The sequence below is a fragment of the Brachycentrus maculatus genome, unplaced genomic scaffold (genome assembly GCF_059751285.1).
Source record: "Brachycentrus maculatus isolate JH-2025_06_01 unplaced genomic scaffold, ASM5975128v1 h1tg000090l, whole genome shotgun sequence".
In the NCBI taxonomy this organism is placed as follows: domain Eukaryota; kingdom Metazoa; phylum Arthropoda; class Insecta; order Trichoptera; family Brachycentridae; genus Brachycentrus; species Brachycentrus maculatus.
Genome location: NW_028280844.1, coordinates 2,611,057 through 2,632,151, shown reverse-complemented (window position 1 = coordinate 2,632,151; position 21,095 = coordinate 2,611,057). Strand labels below are relative to the sequence as shown.

At 30.6% G+C, this 21,095-nt stretch overlaps 1 protein-coding gene across 8 annotated transcripts in view; it reads left to right on the top strand.

Moving 5' to 3' along the window:
• Nucleotides 1-21,095, top strand: part of Ten-m (teneurin transmembrane protein Ten-m) — a 514,493-nt gene that overhangs the window by 117,983 nt on the left and 375,415 nt on the right. For 6 of the 8 annotated variants that reach the window (XM_088258104.1, XM_088258108.1, XM_088258103.1 and 3 more), the window contains exon 2: nucleotides 6,567-6,659. The exons of the other annotated variants lie outside the window; for them this stretch is intronic. In XM_088258104.1, coding sequence (XP_088114230.1) covers nucleotides 6,644-6,659 — 16 coding nt within the window. In that variant the 5' untranslated portion in view covers nucleotides 6,567-6,643. The remainder of the gene's footprint in view (nucleotides 1-6,566; nucleotides 6,660-21,095) is intronic. 8 annotated transcript variants of the gene reach the window in all.

Below are 21,095 nucleotides of genomic sequence, written 5' to 3'. Positions count from 1 at the left end.
CATTAATAAAATACAAAATATTTTATTGTTATAAAAGCTTTGTATTATTATTATACTTTTTTTAATTTTAGGATCAGTAGGTATAAGACCTTAATTTTCTTACCCAAATCTGCACCCATTGGTGCATAAGGCACTGCATTTAATCGATGCAGTGTTATCTTGATCATTAATTGCATGAAAGCAAGGTGATGATTATACGTGTGCTGCTTGTAGCAGTCCAGGGTGATATTGAATAAATATGAATTTCAATTTTTTTTTTTTTATTTATTTATATCTCCATAGAAATCGAACGTGGGAGCTCCAGCAAGGTAGCCAAACGCTCTTACCATACACTTTAACCTTAAGCGCTCTTAGAGTAGTATTTAGCGAAAATGGTGCTGTTTAAATTATCCAAAATTATTTTTTTTAATATTACGGAGGCGTACAAATTATTTTACATGATATTTATAGCTTTTTGTAACAATGATAATAAAAACTGTTTTTTCAATTATACATATAGTGTCATTTTTATAAAATTGTAGCTAAAGATTGATTCATTGAAAAAGGCATAAATATTTCATTAGTTGTTTTTGGTACGAACATTTTATTAACTTTATAAAATTTGCAGTATGTTTATTTATATGTACTTTGTGGTACCCTATAATTATTGTGTTCCCCTTATAGAATACCATAGACATTGTAGTTCCATAGTGCAATTTAATATCCCTAGAGATTTGATTCTTAGCGCCATTATTGTATAACGTTCTTTGAGAGGCAGAGTTCATTTGAAATCCAAAACACCGCTATGGAATGAAGATTCCAAGAGGCTGAACAAACGCCTGTATATTTAATCTTTAATCATCACTAATGTCGCCTTATTTGGCTTTGTTATTTATGTTTCCTTGATATCCGATGCTACGAATGTCGCTCTCGCCTTTCATGTTCGCCTGTTACTGTTGACATTGTTAATTACCATCCAGGAGTACAGAAGACACAGGAGTAACTAGCAACATGGTAGTTGAAACCAGGTCAGACGTAAGTTGCTTAATTCGGTTACGTTAATACTCCCTTGGATTCAGGCTGCATATAAACTGTCGCGACGAGTGCTAGAAAATCCCCTCGACTAGTGGTAAGAAAACTCACTACTTATAACATCGTGAAATGTAAAACAGGTAACAATTTCCAAGGAGTTTCAAACCTCCGAGCGATGCCGTATAAGTGCTTAGTACGATAACTTACTAAAGTTTTAAGTACTGTATTAATTAAGTTGTAAATTGTTTATGAAAACAGTTCCAATTACCTAAACAACTAAGTTTTATAATATTTAAAAAATTATTTTATTCAAAACCATTTTTTTCATAGAAAAAAAATGGAATGAGAAATGTCTCTTTTTATCCTATTTATCAATAATTTACGTATTATAGTAGTTTTACTTTTCACTTGTACATGAAAATATCTGCAGTTTTGGAAACTAGTCGTGTGTAATAAAATAAAACTCATTAAGTGGTATTATACAAGTGTTAATTTAAAAAAAAATACTAATGTGTTATAACTTACTAAAGTTTTAAGTACTGTATTAATTAAGTTGTAAATTGTTTATGAAAACAGTTCCAATTACCTAAACAACAAAGTTTTATAATATTAAAAAATATATATACATTAAAACCATTTTTTTAATTGAAAAAAATGGAATGAGAAATATATCTTTTAATCCTATTTTATCAATAATTTTAGTATTAAAGTAGTTTTACTTTTCACTTGCACATGAAAATATCTGCAGTTTTGGAAACTAGTCGTGTGTAATAAAATAAAACTCATTAAGTGGTATTGTAAATACAAGTGTTAATTTAAAAAAAAATAGTAATATGTTATTCCACAATGTTAATGCCGAATCAATAAATATAATAATTTTTAAGTTAGTCGTAACTTATTTATTTAACTTTTAATTGGATAAATTCCAGTATTTAAAAATTAAATGAGTGTTTTACAACCACGCGTAAATGAATGTCGACCTTGTATCAAAAATTTAAAATAATCGGAGAATTAATTTACATGATTTGAAATTTTGAATAAGCATTTCCAATCCAATAACGTCACAAGTCACATTCTCTGAATTTTGGCATGAAAATCACTTTAATAAAAATAGTTTTTCTAATCTACCCTTTGTTTAAGTGGATAAAAGGGATTTCAATGAGAATATTCTGCTGTATTTTTTTCCGAGGAATTTTAGATAAAACATGGTATTTTGCAGAGAAAGGGAGAGAGGTTTCATAATTTACAATATTTAATAAAGGTAGATCATTAATTAAACCGTTTTCCGTACTGTACGCTCGAAGGTATAGGAATTACTCGTACCATTCCTATTCGGGGGTAAAGGGTGCGGGAAAACTCGTAATCAAAAACATTTCAGAGCTAAGTTACTAATTAGCAGATTTTGCAAGTACCTAATAGGGTTTTGAAACTCCGGCTTAATTTCACGTAATCAGGCGTTCTATCCTCTACTTGTCCCCGGCAAATTAATTCTTGGAAAATCCGGGACACGTGTGGTATGATTAATTATATCTCAAAGCACATAAAGTTGAAACGTTTAATCTTGTATTTTCTGAAAATGTTTCAATTAATCGTATTATTCGACGATTTGTTTAACATAATTTGTTTAGTGTTCCTGGAATACAGTCGGAAAGGTTTTATCACAATATGTTGAGTTTGTCCAAATTATCGTTTACAAATTCTAGATTTTTTCCACTTGGTAATTATTTATAAAAATATATTTTTATTGATATCTCAACATAGGTGAAAAAAATGAAAATCTGGGCGTTTACAAGGCCTACAAAAATATGTCTAGTTAATATACAGGTATAAGATGATTATTCTGGGGTAAAAAGTGATTTTTCACTCTATTATGTATTTAATATCACCCTGGAATAGTACTCATCACTTTCCTTCACGTAATTAACGATCTAGATAACACTGCGTCGATGAGATTCAGTGTCCTATGCTCTATTGGGTGCGGATAAGGGTAAGAAGAGAAAGAAGACAGATTAAAAAAATAAATAAAACCTAGTCAAGGGACTAAAAGGTAATATTGATATCACATTGTCAATTTTTTTTTTTTTATTTATTTTTTTTTTTTTGAAGAGGAAGACTGATTATAACTTGGCACGTTCAGGTATGCCAAATACTTAAAAGTGGTCAGGTTAGGAATTCAAACAATTGGCGGGTATGTATGAGGAGATGCATGAACGTGGAAGAGGCGAAGAATGTTTGCAAAGACAGAGTGGTGTGGCGTTCTATTCTCTCTGCCTACCCCTGCGGGGAAGCGGCGTGATGGTTAGTTAGTTTTTTTTTCTGTTGTCAATTTTAGTATAATAAAACAATTGATTCATCAGTAACTATGTGGTAATAATATCTATCCATTTTGTCGCAACAGATTTAAAAAAAAATTGTGATACTTACCAAGTAAATAAAAAAAATAACTAGACCACACTTAAAAAATGCCCACTTTAATGCTAGAGTGAACCATAAAAAATTAAATAAATAATCAAATATATCAGCATGAATTTTCCGCATTAAATCTGATATTTTGGAATCCAATGACCTGATTCCGATGGCCGTGTTATGTTATACATACCCCATCACGCCAGCCAAACCCAACACTGTTGTGTCAAATGGCCCCAGGCAGTAGCGAGTGGACAGTGTTATGTTTTCGGATTTGTGTGACTCTCTGTGTGGATTGGATACACAGATACACATTATACCGTCTATCTATAATACTCATTCATTCGCTTTTTATTCAGTCTGTATAAATTTCCTCCATTTTTCCAAATAGCCCTCGGGGGAATTTTTATTTGCGAGATGAAATGTGTTCTGCTTGACTTTATTTTGTTATATGATGTATTTTTGCGGAATGTATTTGTAGTTATATCATAGTGATAAATTAATGAAACTTGTGTATATATGGTCAGCTTTTAATTATGAAAATATGGAATTAAAAATATTTTTTACAATAATACTCATTTTTAAATGTCCAAATATTATTTCAATTAATTATTCCATTTCTTCTTTTTTCTATTCCATTCTGTCTAATACATTTATAAAATATATGGTTCGAATATAAATGATTTCTAATACATTTTATATTTGAACTTATAAACTTACGATCACGTCGCTTCTCCGTAGGGGAATGTCGAAAGAATAGAATGCCACACCAAACTGTATATACAAACAGTGCTTAAACCATCTCACTGCACCTTTACTAATTTTATCGATAACGGTTATTTTACCCTTGATTTTTTTTCTTATATAACCATTCAAACATCATACACCGTTTGGCCTCACATTCGTCTGAGACGTTGCATTTTGACTGCTTTCAGTCTTCTTTAGCCAACTCCATGCTTCACCTCCATTCGTTAGAGTTGGAACCAGGACACTTATATTTGGGGTTTAATTTATTATGCATACAGTGATAAATTTTAAAAACTATAAAAATCTTACAAAAAAATATATGTATTAGGATGGGGAAGCTTTAAATGACTGAATACAAAAAAGGAATGAGAAAATATCATATTTCCCTGTATATATTTTTGTCTAATTTAATTTTAAAATATATTTCATTACAATCATGAACACGTTTGGCTATACCATATGTTACATATTGTAAACGTATACGCATGTAAATATCAAACGAAGATTGATTTTTTGTCAATCTAATAATACGATAATACGATTTCAAGCAATTCCATGGTAAAGGTTAACATCGTCAACCCCACGTGGAAATGAAGATACAATAATGGTTATATTTTTGCGCGTATAGTAGTCGAAAAAAGTCGCACATGTATTATTCTATGTTTATCCTTCCCTCAGGGTGTATTTATTCTGAATAACGAAGTATAAGCACACAAACCCACTTCGTAAATCTGTATTCTCTGCAAACAGTGAGTTGAATTTTGAATTTAAATAACCCAATAAACATAAAAGAAAAACAAGAAATATCAAATTTTACAACATGCCACCGAAGCTGCGTACGAGTAGGTACATGTGTTGAAAGTAAAATATATAGAATATACGCTGTTTGCGTTTTTAAGTTAATTATACCGACAAATAACAACGGATGAGTAAGGCTTGATAGTGAGTTAAAGCTCTAATTAACAGAACAAACTAGTTTTATCAATGATTAAAATAAGTAGCAATTTATTCAGCGTAAAAGATCGCTATACGAAAATTTAAATTGAATTCTATCTGATGATCTCTATTTGACTTCACAGCTAAAAAAAAATATTGTACAAATTTAAGTTTATTTATGTTGAACTAATTTTGGGAGTTAAAAAAATTCAACACATTCATTCAAAACCATTATCCGCACCCGATGGTCCACATGGCACTGCATCATATGAAACCAGTGATCAGTCTTCCGCTTCAGGTACAAGTCCAGGTTAATATTGAATAGAACTCTTAAAAATTACAAATGCCTTAAAATTCACATAAAGTTATAATAAAGTTACAATAATCTTTTACTAAACAGAACCTAAATATAAATACGAATATAAACACGTAATCTTGTAAAGAATGACATAGGTAATCTAATAATATGTACGCATAATAATTTCTTTAAGGCCATTCTTTTTAACGACGCAAGGGAGGAATTATTGTTAGAAACTCTCTAAGATTCATTATTTGTTTTCTTAATAAATACAATTCAAACAAAAATTCTTCTGGAAAGAATATATAGGATTTTTTAAGGAAGTCAATTTCCTTTTTTTTTATTTATGTTAAAATGATTTTTATATTTTAAACGATTTTTTCAAATAAGTGTTTAACCTTAAAATCTTATTAGTCATTATAAACCCTTGTGAGGACCCTCATATTTATAATTCATAAAGAACAAATTCTGAAACCTAAGAAAAACAAACCCCCGTATTTGGTTTCTGATTGTGAAGCGAATACCATTTTGTGTTTCAAGCATTAAAAATTCAAATACCAAACATCTTGTGTGGCGCTGAAAATTTCATTTTCTAAGGATCAAATCCTTTTTATGTTTGGATGTATTAGAAAATTCTTCGAGCGTGTTTTATTTATAAGCTTCTTACGTATAATTTTAACCACTCTTATAGTAATATTTGCTTACCATATTAAGTTGCACAAAGCTTTTAAATTTTCTAAAGTAAAACGGATGAATAAATGAACGTTTTTGAAGTCTATTTGAAAATTATTAAACGAACCGTATTTCTGTATGAAGTTTTAGAGTTATTTAAAATATTTTTATTATGATCATTAATTATATTAGATTTTTTTAATGTATTTAAAGAAGCTTTAAAAACGTCGTCAATTGATATACATGTATGTATATGATGTATAGTATACTGTACAGGATGTTTAGAAACTGGTGATTTAAAAAATGCATATTCAATTGTATCAAAATATTCAATTAATCCTTATGAAATAATTTATCCATAAATCTTTTACAACATTTACATACATGACAACATTTACGTTATTTAATTTTTTTCTATACATTCACATGGTTATCAAATTAAAATACACCACACACATGCAAAATTTTAGTTTTTTTTTTCTTATTTCTTTCTCAGGTGAGTGATATTACCGCTGTGAGCACGTGTTCTCCTACGCCACCAGCACATGATTCCAACACGGGACCCACAAAGATATGAGCTATTCTCAAGGTTTGTCTTTCTATGGAAAATGCACCTCATCACAGCATCTGCTCTCCTGATACCTTCATAAATTGATCATGAACCATTATGTAAATTGTCCATACTCACAAAAGAAAATTACACTTTTGATTATTTCGCTTTGAAATTTATTTCCGCACTATTTAAAATCGTGATTATATTCACATTTCTTACCTCAGCTTCACATTATATATTCTGCTTTTTTGAGATCATCTACGTTATAAACGTTCGTTTTTTTCTCTTTTCTACTGAATATTAAGGCAACTTACAACATGAATATTAAAAACCTATTTTAATATATTGTTGTGTCACTGAACTTATATTAATTTTTGACATATTAACACCGAAGAATATGGGGTCTGGGTATTTACATGGCTTACGAACGTCGCAGGCGTAGTTAAGTGATAACTTTACATTCACTAATTCTACCCATGATTGACAAATTAAATCACTTTCCACCTTGTCCCTTCCAACGAGAAGCAACTAACGAAATATAGATTCTTTCCAATATTTTTTAAGAGTAAAAGTGATAAAGAACTACATGCAGGTATTCCAAAACAACTTCATGTTGACAAGACAATTCGGTAAAGTCAATTTATGGAAATTTCTATTCCTGAGAAATTTCCTAAAATTTGTATAAATGCTAATTCTTGTATCAGTAAGTAGCAAATTTCAATATTAAATTGGGTTAATTCGGAAAGTCAAAATTCAGATCGGAGAAACCGAATCTGTACCAACATTTGACTTCTTTTAGTCGTGTTATTAAGAAAATCCTAATTGAATTATTATTCATTTTGTTGGTTCTTCTTTTGGTTCCGAATTCAAATAAAAGTACTGCGAGGCGGATTTACAACGTTTGTTTATTAAATTTTACAAATTTGAGTCGAATTTCTCCATAATGTACAGTGCTTTATAATTAAATTTCCAAACAATACAAGCTTTGTTGAAAAATAATTTTCCCACAGTCGATGCTAGAAATTAAAATTCATTTCATTTCGTCATAATTTTTTGATGTCTAAATTTTGAGGAGGAATGGAAATCTATCAAAAAGGAAAAATGTAGTTATAAATAATAATTCTTTTGCAAAACTAACTTATTTATTTCCTGGAATCGAAAAATTTCTACCGTTAGCTTTCAAAAGTGAAATACTAAAAATCAAGGATCTGTTTGGAAGTTCTTTTAAATGACAAAAACGTTGACAAGCGCTTCCCACGTAGATATTAATTTATAAATATTTATGGTATATACTCGTATTCTATTGTTTTATTAAGTAAATGCTGGAGTGACGTTCATAAAATCAAAAGATCATATGAAACTTTAAACATTTTTTTGGATTAATATTACATGTTAATATTACAAAAGCGAGTAGAATACAGGCATATTGACATCTCAACATAAATGAGGAAGAATATGGAAGTTTGGGTAATTACAGGGCTTATAACCTGTCATAGATAACTTTACACATATACACCATTAACCATTCTACCCAAGATTGTCAACCACAGTACTCGAAATTCTGGAACTCCTTGAGATCCTTTATTTGAATGTAAGCAAGATCCGAACCTCGGATTCGTTTTACATACTGAATAATGCCTGATAACATATTTTTTTATGCAACTTATAATTTGACCAGTAATGGATTTGTATTTCCAATATTTTTATTGTGTCCAAATAGTTTTTTTACTAATCTGTAAAAAAAACACACTTTTATGTTCTTTTTCATCTATGTTGAAATGTGAAAAAATGTCAAAATAACTCCGTAATGAAAAAAAACAAATTGCGCTACCGGGTGTATAGAAATCAGTTATTTTTATTCATCATATTTTGAGTGTGTCCAAATACTTGTTTGTAAATTTGTAAAAAAAAACAGAATTTCAAATTCATCTATGTATGATCTGATCTGATACTGAAGATCTGATACAGAAGCATCTAGGCTTCCTGATAGATCTGCTCTTGTTAAGCAATTTTTTTTTAACTAAGTTGCGAAATTTATTGAAAATGTGAAACAATATAAAATTGTATCCCGATTTTACTGTGAATTTACATTTAAAAGCTTTCAATATACCTGTCACTGCCAATATAAATAAATACAAGATTGTAAGTCCATCACAAAATTTTTTAGAAGTACACCAGTGTAGTTTATACTCGTGCACTTCCAAAATGAAAAAAAAAACAAACGCTATCGGGTATATAGAAAACCAAATCGCGGTCAAAACCGCGGACCTCTGTTTTACAGCCCTCTCCCATTGGACCGCTAGGTTCGGATTCGGAATAATTATAACCCTTTAGAAATCCGACCCAAGGCCCAGTGGAGGTGTAGCGGTAACAAACGAGTTAAATATGAATAACTATCGACAGAATTGTTATTGTGCAAAATTCAGTATTCCAAATATTGGGGGCGAAACGGTATATTAATCATTGTTAATGGTTTAATCGAATTAATCGAGTTCTCAATTAAATTGTACTTAGCGTGGATAATTATTGATTTCCTGATACTGAAATAAATTGCTATGTTAATATTTCCTTTTGCAAAATACTTTTTAATATCTTTACTTTATAAAATTAAACAACTTTGTTTTAACCACTTTTTTATTATTCGTAAATTTTAACCTACCGGTTTCGACAAGAAAAATAAAAAATTGGTTAAAACAAACTTGTTTAATTTTATAAAGTTCATAAAATGTGCCACAAAGTATCTGCGAAAAACATGTAAGAAATTGACTCTTTAAATTGATTTTACGGATATATGATACGTGAATAAGAAAATGGAAGCCTGGGTATTTACAAAGCTGATGACCTATCATACGCTGGTTATGAGGTCACTTTACACGCGTGTGACATTCATTTCTACCCATGATTGACAACTTTAATAAATCTCATGACGCCTTATGTTTGAGTTTATATCAAAATGTGAAAATAGCTCCATGGAGAAACCCAGTTTTGTAAATCAAGGATTTGGAGAAACTAAAAAAATCACGAATAAAATAACTGGTCAAAATAGATACCGCATAAAATATTAAAATCAGGTTTTCAGGCGTTTTCCAATACTAAAATCAGGTTTTCAGGCGTTTTCCAATACGTAAAATAATCCAGGGTCAGATTTTACATAAAAATAAAACTGTATCTGCTAAATAAAGACTTCCTTATTCCAATCATGGAGGCCTGTTATGAACTCAATCATTGAACGTCATGAGATTGATCATATATGAATGACTTCCAAAATTAAGTAGTGTGGTTGTCAATCATGCTGGGAATCGACATCACAGGAGGCTAACCCCTCTTATAAACAGGCCACAAGGCATTCACCAAGAAGAAGAGGAAGAAGAGGGTTGTCAATCATGGGTGTTAATTAAACGTAAAAATAAATGTATCCCGAAATATAAAACAATGCATATGAAATACCCTCTTTCAAATTAGTATTATAGATATGTAGTTAATACACGACTACAAAGCAACGAGTTCTTGATGAACCGTGAGAAATCGATACACGCTTGTCATGTGTAAATTTCTACCTCTTTGACCGCCCTGCAAAGACGAAGCGGGGCGGTAAGTTGGGTTGCAATTAAAACCCTTTCAGCGCGGTACACTGCATGAAATATTATCCCGAGTTATTAAATAAATTTACGGCTTGCTGCAGTCTACTTGGAGTGCTTTAGCAGATGCTATAGAACTTTTCCAGCAGGTTCATCTCGAACATAGTACACTCAAATCGCCCTACATTATGTGTCTGTTTTTACAATCTGTATCAATAGACTTTAAAAATACCGTCAGATTTTTAAGAAACTTTTACAGCCGGTAAAATATATATAAAAGAACATGTTAAATACTAAAAAAACTTGGATAGGGGTAAGACTTAGAGCATAAAGAAGTACAAACACTTAAAACAGGAAATGCCCATTTTTATCGGCAGTTAAAGCATTGAATTGTTGTTTGTACTGTCTTGGAAGAAGGAGTTCCTTGTTTAATTGCGTTTCCTAAAACACACCAATCTTAGTTTTACACTCAGCTGATTTTATGGTTTCTAGTATCTGCATACTTCTGTTATTAGTTTTACTCCTGTGAAATTGGAATCATTTGAAAGGAATAAAAATTTACTTACACCGTAAAACCATGCACTTAAAAGAATTTACTACTGACTGAGTATTTTTACATTCTCCTTTATATGTTTAATGCAGTCAGTTTTGTGGAAAATTTTATCTTCGTGTTTAAGTATGATTATTTTTGGTAACATCAAAAGCACATTTTGACTGCTCATTAATATTCATGTATTTAAAAAAATATTATTTATAAGAAAACTAACGTTTTTTTGTACCTAAATATTTTAAATATTTGTATAAACTTACATGTTTTGACTATTAATTTAGTTACCATTAAATACCTCACCTAAAACTTCACTATAAGGAAACAATTTAATATCATTCTTTACCATTTATTACTTTCATTGGTTCCAAATATTTTTTTTCTTATATTTTTTTCATCAACATTCTAATATAATATATCATTAAACGAATGTATTTAACCAGTTACTACTACTGTAGTAGCCGGATACTATCCAACGTCTATCAAACGCATATAATAGAATACTTGAATATATAATATTGTAACGTGCATAAAATATTGAAAATACTACTTCTCAGCACCTTCTTTTCTAGTTGTCATCTTAAAAAATTACAAAAAATAATTGAATTTGTCATTTGGGAAGAAAAAATATTTTCAATCCATTTTATTTTTTGTGTATTTACTAGTAGTTGTGATTTTTTTAATTTTTAAGAACTAAATTGCGTTTAAATTCTAGTTTTATTGATACATACATAAGAAAAAATAACTTTAAATAAAATTCTCACATGATATAAAACAAATAACCAAAGCAGTTAAAAAAAAAAACAAAACAAACCAGTCGAGGGTTAAATAATATTTTGTAAATACAAGAGTTTATTTCCATTTTTAAATATTTTTTCAACTCTATACAGATTCAAATGGTCTCAACTCACCAGGGGCTTGAAAATGTTTTTGGTCTCCGCACCACGTCATAGGAGGCTTCTCCGTGTAACGGCCCGTTAATACACCTGTATTGTGTATCGCTAGACTGGGGGGCGAGGCCTCAAGTGTCTCAAGGGTCCAGACGTCGGCGTCGCGGCGCTGAGGGCCCTCAAATTGACTGTCAAACTTTTATTGGCACTGAGCCTCAGTTGTTTCATCCCGTACTAAAATAATCCTATTAAATACTTCTTTCAAATTACATGTTATGAAAATCACGAATAGTATTTGTTCTCGTTTGAACAATTTCTCTTCTTTCTCTCATTTTGCCCTACAAAATGCTTAATTGAGTAAATAATTTTTTAAAATATTTTTAGCCAAACGTTGCTGTAGTTTAGTCTGATAAAATAAAAAATAAATTAAATAGATAGCACACATTTTTCATTTGTTCGATTTTATGAAGCACTAAAAATATGAGCAAAAACAATTCAAAATTAAACATTAAAAATGCAACAGATCTCAAGACACGTTATTACCCATATGCAATGTTAAGTGTTACGTGCGTTGCTGTTACATTAAAAGACGGCGCTGCCATTGCGGTAAAAAACGTTCCTGTGTTTTTTTTACTTGTCACAGGTATAAACATCTGTGAGCAAAATTCATGATTTATTGTTTTATAATCTGTTCAATTTTAATCCATCTCTTGGTGCGTTTTCATACACTAAAAACTTTTATTTTTAAACAGATTTAAAAAATTCTAAGCATGTCAATATTTTTGAGATTTTTCCAACATATTTTAAGAACCGCTGGTCTTACCCCTTTGGCACTACATCCTTTAATAATTGATGCCTTCGCTAAATGATTTCTTCTGTCTGATACGGTGTCGTTCTCTGTAGTTTGAGCCATTCCGTGAATAGCACGTAGAGCTGACTTCAATATGATGGCGAGTCCTGATACTATACTCCTAATTAAGAAATTTCGTTGAAAGTGTTAATTACTGATAATGTTCCCTAAAACTAAAAACCAGATAATTTTTCAAATGAAGGTTTTTTTTTTACAAAAATGTGTAATTGTAATAAAAAATTATAAATTAACATATAAGTTCTCTCAATAAATTAAATTTGATTTTCAAAAAAAAACAAAATGATCAAAATTCAAATATATTTTTTTTTACCTCAATAAATTTTGTCACCTAATTTTACACTTAGGTACTTAAAAATGAATTTGAAACATTTTAAATATTAGTGATTGAAAAACTTATCATTATGCTGACATCTGTTTTTCAATTGAAAATAAGAAGTATGATATCTCTCACTACTATAATTTCGGGAGAAACTCTACCTCCCATCAACAAGTGCTGAAAAATTATTTATATAAATTAAATTATTTACGCATACTTGCATATGATGTTTAACTAGTCTAACTCTATATGAAATATATTTTCAACAACTTCATACATCTTCTTTATAACATCTTGAAAATGGAGTACCGAAAGCTCCCGTGAGAACAAAACTATAAAAAGTTCCGAGAATATCGGTTATATATTACCTCTAGGATATTTCCTTTTCAATTATTTTTCTTAAAGAGAATTATTTAATTTGATAGTATTAAATACAAATTTATATATATCAAAGCTGAATCACCATTAATGTCGTATAACTTCTTTAAATATCTACATAGAATGGAATCTGGCTTAAACAGTGGTAATTATTTAATTTGTAGAACTCCATTTTAATTTATGTATTAAATGTCAAATCAAGCACTGATTTTTTGAGTATAGTAAGTTGTAAAAAAAAAACACACACAAAAATCAATTTTGTGACATTCGTTTGAAAATGCCATAACGAGGCGAAACAATTGTAACAAAATTAATTTTTATGTGTTTTTAACGATAAAATACAACTTAGTAGACTCAAAAATCAGTGTTTGATTAAACATTAATTTAACATGAATTTAATACGTATCTATTCATTTATTTTTGTTATAAAAGTATCATTACAAAAATCATACATACGAGTAAATCATCTGAACCGTAACCATTTGGAATTCAATTATTCATGCAAAGGGTCATTTTAGAATACCCACCGCCAAGTTACTCCTACCGACTATAGCAACTTGACGCAGATTAGCGACGTGACTCCCCAAAGGCTTCAGCCACTTCCGCTTCCAGCTTCCTCTCCCCCTTTGCCTTCTCTTCCTCTTCTTCCGGTTCCTGGTCCTGTCTCGTGCACCGACAGCCCGTGACAGAAGCCTGCAGCCGCGAGTAAGTGACCGGATGTGACGAGAAAACCTTTTCATGGCGTTTAATTCCTTTTGAAATGTGTTTACCTAGTAATTTGAGGATGGTTCTGAAAAATATATTAAAAAGTTTTATTATAGTGTAACGTACCTACAATAAACACAGTTTTTTTAAGAAGAAAAATTATTTTATTTATTAATTTGTCACTTTGTGGTGTCTATGCATTTTTTATTTAAATTTTACTTGATAAATACCACTTTTTCTAAAAATATATTGTGTCAAGTGTTTCGATGCATTCCGCATCATTTTAAATATCGGTATTTAAAAATGATGAGAAATACATCGAAACTTGTGACACAATAAGTTTTTAGAAACAGTAAAAAAAGGTATGTTGTGTAAAGTTTAGATTCACGTATATCATTTCATAATTTTTTTGTTAAATTATAGCTAAACGTCATTTTAATGCGGTACATTCATTTCTTTTTTACCCTACGCTTTCTTATATTTTTTATAAGAATACATATTAATATTCAAGTAAATTTACTTTTCAATAGTCTTTGGTAATTTTGATAATTGAATTAAAATATTTATGTTTATCGTGTGTATATGTGTACACACTATTAATTTATAATGTGATTTTCGGAGTTTCTAAATTCAGTCACATCCCTCCATTACTTCACAAACTACTATTGGTTACGCTTTCCCGAAATAGAAACTTTTGTTTCCCGAAATATAAACCAAAGTATAAACTCTGTTTTTGCATAAATTAATGCATAAAACGGCTCCAGATTATCTAAAAAAAAGCTGTGAAATCTATCCAAAATAGGTGAAAATCGTCTCACGTTATAATAAGCTACAAAAACTACCAAGGATATAGTGATCTTAATAGCGCGCAATAAGCATATTAAATTTAGTTAGCATGCCTGTGCTGTTGCGGGCCCAATGGCATGGAAAACTCTTCAGTGTGAAGTAAAAAATAGTAAGAGTGAGATTATCCTTAAAAATAAACAAAACACCATTCGTTTCTTTTCCTCATAATTTATTTGGGGATTTTTCTTTCATATTTAACCGAAGTGTCCTTGATGTACTATTTTACAAATAGAGCTTTATAAATTGTCAAAAAATGCCTTGATTATGATTATACGGAATCTATCTCTCTGTTATTGCACGTAAATAACTACATATGTTTAACTACAAATGTTGTGTCTCTATCAAGCTTTCATCAACATCCTATAAATTATGTTTACTTCAATACATTGGATTAATCGGATATTGACGAAACGATCGTTCTATTTTGAGAAAGCAGATCGTAGGATTATATTTATGAATGTCAGTTTATTAGTTTAGATACAGTAATTTCGTGAGCAGAATATTAGATATATTGTTCACATCGTGAACTTAGGGAGGGCCGAGTTTATTGAAATACTAAAATCTATTTCCAGTACGTTTCCGAATTTCATTACACGAGCTTACCTGATAAGTAGCTTTAGCCGCAAAATGGTCGCAGAGGCAGTTGAGTTGGCGTCAGATGCTGAGGACAATTCCGCAACGAACTCGACCAATGGCGGGTACCAGGAGAGCAGAAAAGCGGGGGAGGACTACCTACCACCGAGCTTTGCAATTGTGAGATGCTCTAATTGAATTCCGGACTTCTCCGCAGGTGGCGTTGCGGTTCACTCGCTGGCACCTTGACCACCCCCTTTATTTCATATGTCCGTCCCCGCACCTAAGACCTTCGATAATCCTCGCACTCTGTAATGCCTTGACATAGTGCACGTTGAGCCTGAAAAATAAAAGTCAAACCCCGAAAAAAACCCTCTGTCAAACTGTTACGTTGCCTCTAAATTATGGAAATATATTTTTTCTTCCGAATCGTGTCATTTTGTACTCACGGGAGCAGATCTTATTTTACCATCCCGCGATTCTCTAAACCTCCTCGCATTATCTGCCCTCCTGATACCGTCACCGGAATAAATTTATAAACTCACATTTATGCCGGCAGAGAGACGGTTTGCGTTTATTTCGGTCCTGAATGTTTTCCATTACGATTTTATATCGTGTAACGAAGTTTGTACTTCCAGAAAATATGTAAATTCGAGCAACGTGCCGTGGAACGCAAATTTTAATTGACACTATTTATGATGGCATTTAACATTTATGCTAATATTGGAATTTCGGGCTAACAAGAGTGCCCACATAAGTGTTTATTTAAATAAAAATATTTTACATTACTAATATTTTTGGAACCCTTAGTGGATTTTTTTAATCTCATTTTCTGTAGTTACATAAAAACTCGTCGTTTCTGAATTCTTATTCAAATATTTATGTATGTGTACAAAATTTATGAAGTCAACGCACGACTATAATAACGAAAGGCTTTGTATCAACTTTTAGCATGCTCAGTTTACGCCACTATTTTAAAACTAATTTCCAACTAAGGGTGGTAGTTAGTGCGAGGTTCCTCACTAAATTGCTACCATTTACCCCCCATCCCTTTGTTGGCAGAATTCGGAATTAACTTTGGGGTCAATTCGTATTATAATTAATTGCGAATGGCGAAAATTCTACATGAATTAAAAGGTCAAAGTACTTACTCTTCCATATATACTTTTACTATTATCTCGAGATTGTTCATAATTAATGATATCCTTTGACCCAATTAATGAATTATCTGACTTCATATTTAAAACCAATAGAAAGACGTTAATTCGACATTATTATTTAGACTGATACTTTTTCGTTAGACATTCGTGTATTTATATTTAACGTTTGTATATGTTTAAAATTATTAGTATTTATGATTGACATAAAAATAAAACAAATAATTGAAAGAATGTTATCACTACCTATTTCATTCTTTCAACAGTTATGTTTACCCTTAAATACATTTTATACATTTTGCATAAGTTTAAAAAATATCAAAATAAACTGAAGTAATTAGAGTGCTCTATTTAGATTTTTTTTTAATATAAAGATTTTTTAATCTTGAATGTTACAACAAGTAGGAAGTTATGAAAAATTTAATACAGATAAATGAATATTTACAACGTAATTGTTTTTTTTTATTATTATAATTTATTTTCACCCAAAATTTCCAATCTATCAAATTTCAGCAAACGAAAACAATCGAACAGTGCGCAAGTATATACATTTTTCAAAAATAGTTAAAATATTATTTAACAACAATGGGCAGAACGGTGAATATTACACCAGTGTTAAAAGTGATCGCTTAAGCCAGCCAACTTCTAGGTTGTGTGCCCTGGTATGCTCAGGTTTCCACCATTTATAGTTTGAAAATGATAGGTGCTTTTTTCAAAATGAGACACCTATATTATATAATATTCTTCTTCTTCGTCCTGGCTTCATCCCAACTTATCGTCTTTGTAGACTGCTGGGGTCAGCTCTACTAATCCTCAGGTCGTAGGTCCTTCTATCATGGACAACGTCACCTAGGCCATGTCTTCGAACCATGTTCTCTCTTTGCAGCATCCATTAATTTTTCGGTCTTCCTCTGGATATCTTTCGAGGAAGATCCATTATTATAAATTATTAATTTATATATTTAATATATCGTAGTCGTACAAGAGAAAGTGACCATCTAACAAAACGTAAAATATTCAGGAGGGCCATTTAAGTCACTTTTGCTTGGCAAGAAAATAAACATCAATGCAGTTAGTCTTTTTTAACATGTCAATATATTATACTTCGATGTTTAAAATCTTTTGGGATTTTTTTAGGGCAATATTAAGCTAGTAAGAAATCGAATAGTCAATTATCACGTTTTCGTTAAAACATGCACTTGGTCACTTTCTCCTGTATGACTACGATATATTAATTGTTATATTATTCCAATTAAAATATACTAAGGCAACGAGTAGGTACTAATTCGAGTGTCATAGTTTTCTTTACTTATCCACAGTATCGTCCGACGACATTTCGTACGATATCCAATTAATTAAAATCACGGGCACCGGAGTCACGCCAAATATTATCACAACACCTGGCATTTGGGCGTCCGGAGGTGAGGCGTTGTTTACGGGGAAGGGCGGGCGACCCGGTCCCTGGGCGGCCACCCCTCCCGGGGCGCAGACCGCAGCAGCAGTTGTCGCTACTGCGGTCCAACTACCCGCTTCCCCCCCGAACGCCAACAGATTTGTATTGAGACGGTTTATTCGACCAAATGTTACGTGAAAACTGTCTCGGCAACTGAACAGCCCGGTCTTAATTTACTGCCGATAGAAATCACGCGGCGGTTCAGCTATAAAACTAAAAGCTTTCGTCCTAGTGGAATAATTACAGCATTTAATTATGAAAATACTATGCAAGTTACTAAAAATGTATCTATATTTTTTTTATAAATTTAAGCTAAATATAACAATGTGTGTAGGTACAGTAAAACTAAAAAATAACGGAGAAAAAATCCGGTCAGTAAACAATTTTTAGCAGACATGATTATCACAAATAGAATTTGTATTATTTTTTAATTCGGCATAAACATTGTGGAAAGACATGTTGATTTTTTTTAAATTAAACACTGTTCGTTAGTTTTAATTTTTTCCAGAAGATGAAAACATCTGTAACTTTTCGAAACTAATCGTATATATAAATAAAACTCATTAACAAGGGTATATTGAAGTGTTTACTTTTTAAAAAATAAATGGAATTCTGTTGTGTTTAGCAGAATAAAATATAATTATGTTGGGTTGTTAATTTATACTTAAATAAAGTGTTTATAATTCTCCATAAAAATGTGTACGTAATGTGTGTATGTGTATGTGTACCATATATGATACACAGTTTTCATGCAAGTAACAATATTATCCATTTTTTCATTTGATTTAATCAATACAGATCGAATAATTTACTTTATATTTTCCGTCTTTTGCAGACATAATTAAAAATATCGATTTAAGTATTTTTTTTTAATGATTAAGACATCTAATGAATTTTAAAAAAATTAAAAGTAAAACATTTTACAAGTTAGATTTGTATTTTTAAATTAACTGTAAGCAATAAAAAATACCGGATTTATACAATAAATTTTGACTTAATTGAAAATTTCATTTACGGCTTGAAACTAGCGTTTAAACTAAAATGATGTGAGAATTCTTAAAATGTATTTTCATAACTTATATTAAAATTAGACAAAAGCGAGGGACTTTGTTAATGAAAAGCGACCTAACATTTTTTCTTATTTTACAACGTTTGTGATATTGTACAGAAATACCTTTGGAAGAGTAAAGCTTTACTCTGACAGCATTAAATGAATGTCACATTTACATGTATTACGAAAGACAAGAAAAAATCATACAGTATTCAGTTTTTTTTAAATATCTTTTAGTTTGTTTACTTTCTTTATATCTCTTACAGTATTTTATTATTTAATACTTTATAAACTCTCCTTGGTTATTTTTTTAAAAATAAAAGTGATTTATTGATAAGCTTCTTAACACACGAAGGACGAGAAATGTATTTCTACCCGTTTGGTCGATTGTTGATTAAGGACGGGAAGGGTATTTTTACCTTCTACGCCAGCCTCATATCAACGGCAGAAAATAAAAAAATTATTTTGTATTTTTTTTATAATTTTTTTTACCAATCTCTTTATTAAACAAAGTCTTAACTATATGTTGATGATTAACGAATCTCATCGCTAGCGGTCCATAGGCGTAAAAAATACCCGTCCTTAGCGTGTTAAAAATCCCGTTTAAAACCTCTTCAATCACTTTTCCATTTCTTAATTTCCCAGTTTTTCTCGGCGGAGAGTCCATTCACGTTTAATTCAAACTTGCTAAAATGGCTTGGAATAATTTTAATTATATTTAAAACTTTGCACAACGTTTTAGTTTCGAAAGCTCTATCAATATTTGACTTACTCGACCCGTAAATGGATTCAGGGGTAGTGAACCAAAACGTGGGGTATAATTTACTTTAGACGACGTTTCTCCGACCAATATCAATTATTACTCAAACTTTGTGTAACGAAATTTACATTTTCTCATAGAAATTTTAAGTTGAAGGGATTGGATTGAGGTTTTGCTACTTCCTTTTTTACACTACAGTTTTATGTTATTAGCTTCATACCCAATTTAATTATGTACCAATATATTGATGGATGCTTTGATTTTCTCACATGCGAATTTATTTTTAAAAAATCATTATTTAGTTTGGATTATTATATGATTCTTATTTAGAAAGCTACCAATATGCCAATGCCTTTTATACTTGTAAGATGTTATATTCTTGCATACTTACGATTTGATCCTGGAATATATTATGAGAATGCTACTTTGGTTACTTTGTGGTATAATATGGCATTCGTCAGCTTAAATATATCAATTAAGCATATTAAATCATCTTTGTGATTAACTTAATTAAACCACCTGCTGAATACCCTCTACAACAACCTAACCAACAAATACATACATATATAATTCGTGCAAAGGGGTGTGAAGTTAGCTGCGTAATCATAAAATGGTTAAAATTAGATTTAAACGTCAATCATTTAAAATCTACATAAAACATACTTAAATAAGAGTATGTACCTGCTTAAAATTTAGTCTTTCCCTTAATCGCATTCAATGGTGCATAGGGCACTGCATCGTATCGACGCAGTGTTATATTGATTGTGAATTGTGAAAGGGGTGTGAAGTAAGCTGCGTAATCATAAAATGGTTAAAAAAACATTTGTTTGATAATGCCCTAACAAGGCGAAACAATTGTCACAATATAATTTTTTATGTTTTTTTGTTAATAAAATATAACTTAGTAGACTCAAAAAATCTGTGTTTGATTTAAAATTAATACATAAAAGGTTAAAATAAGATTTAAACATCAATCATTTAAAATCTACATAAAACATACATAAATAAGAGTATGTACCTACTTAAAATATAGTCTTGCCCTTAATCGCACTCAATGGTGCATAGAGCACTGCATCGTATCGACGCAGTGTTATATTGATTGTCACTTACATAAAGACAAGGTGAAGGAGAGTCCATCTCCATAGTGTTGATAAGAATAACAAGAAAACATTCAATATTACTTTTGTCTTTTGGTATCGAAATTTTCTTTCATATTTTTCTCGTTCACCCGTATTTCATAATTGTTTGTTTAATGTACATGTAAATATGTTATCAATATTAAATCAATTTAGTCTATAATTAACATAAACATTACTAACTAAAATTAAAAGCGTATACATTAACAAA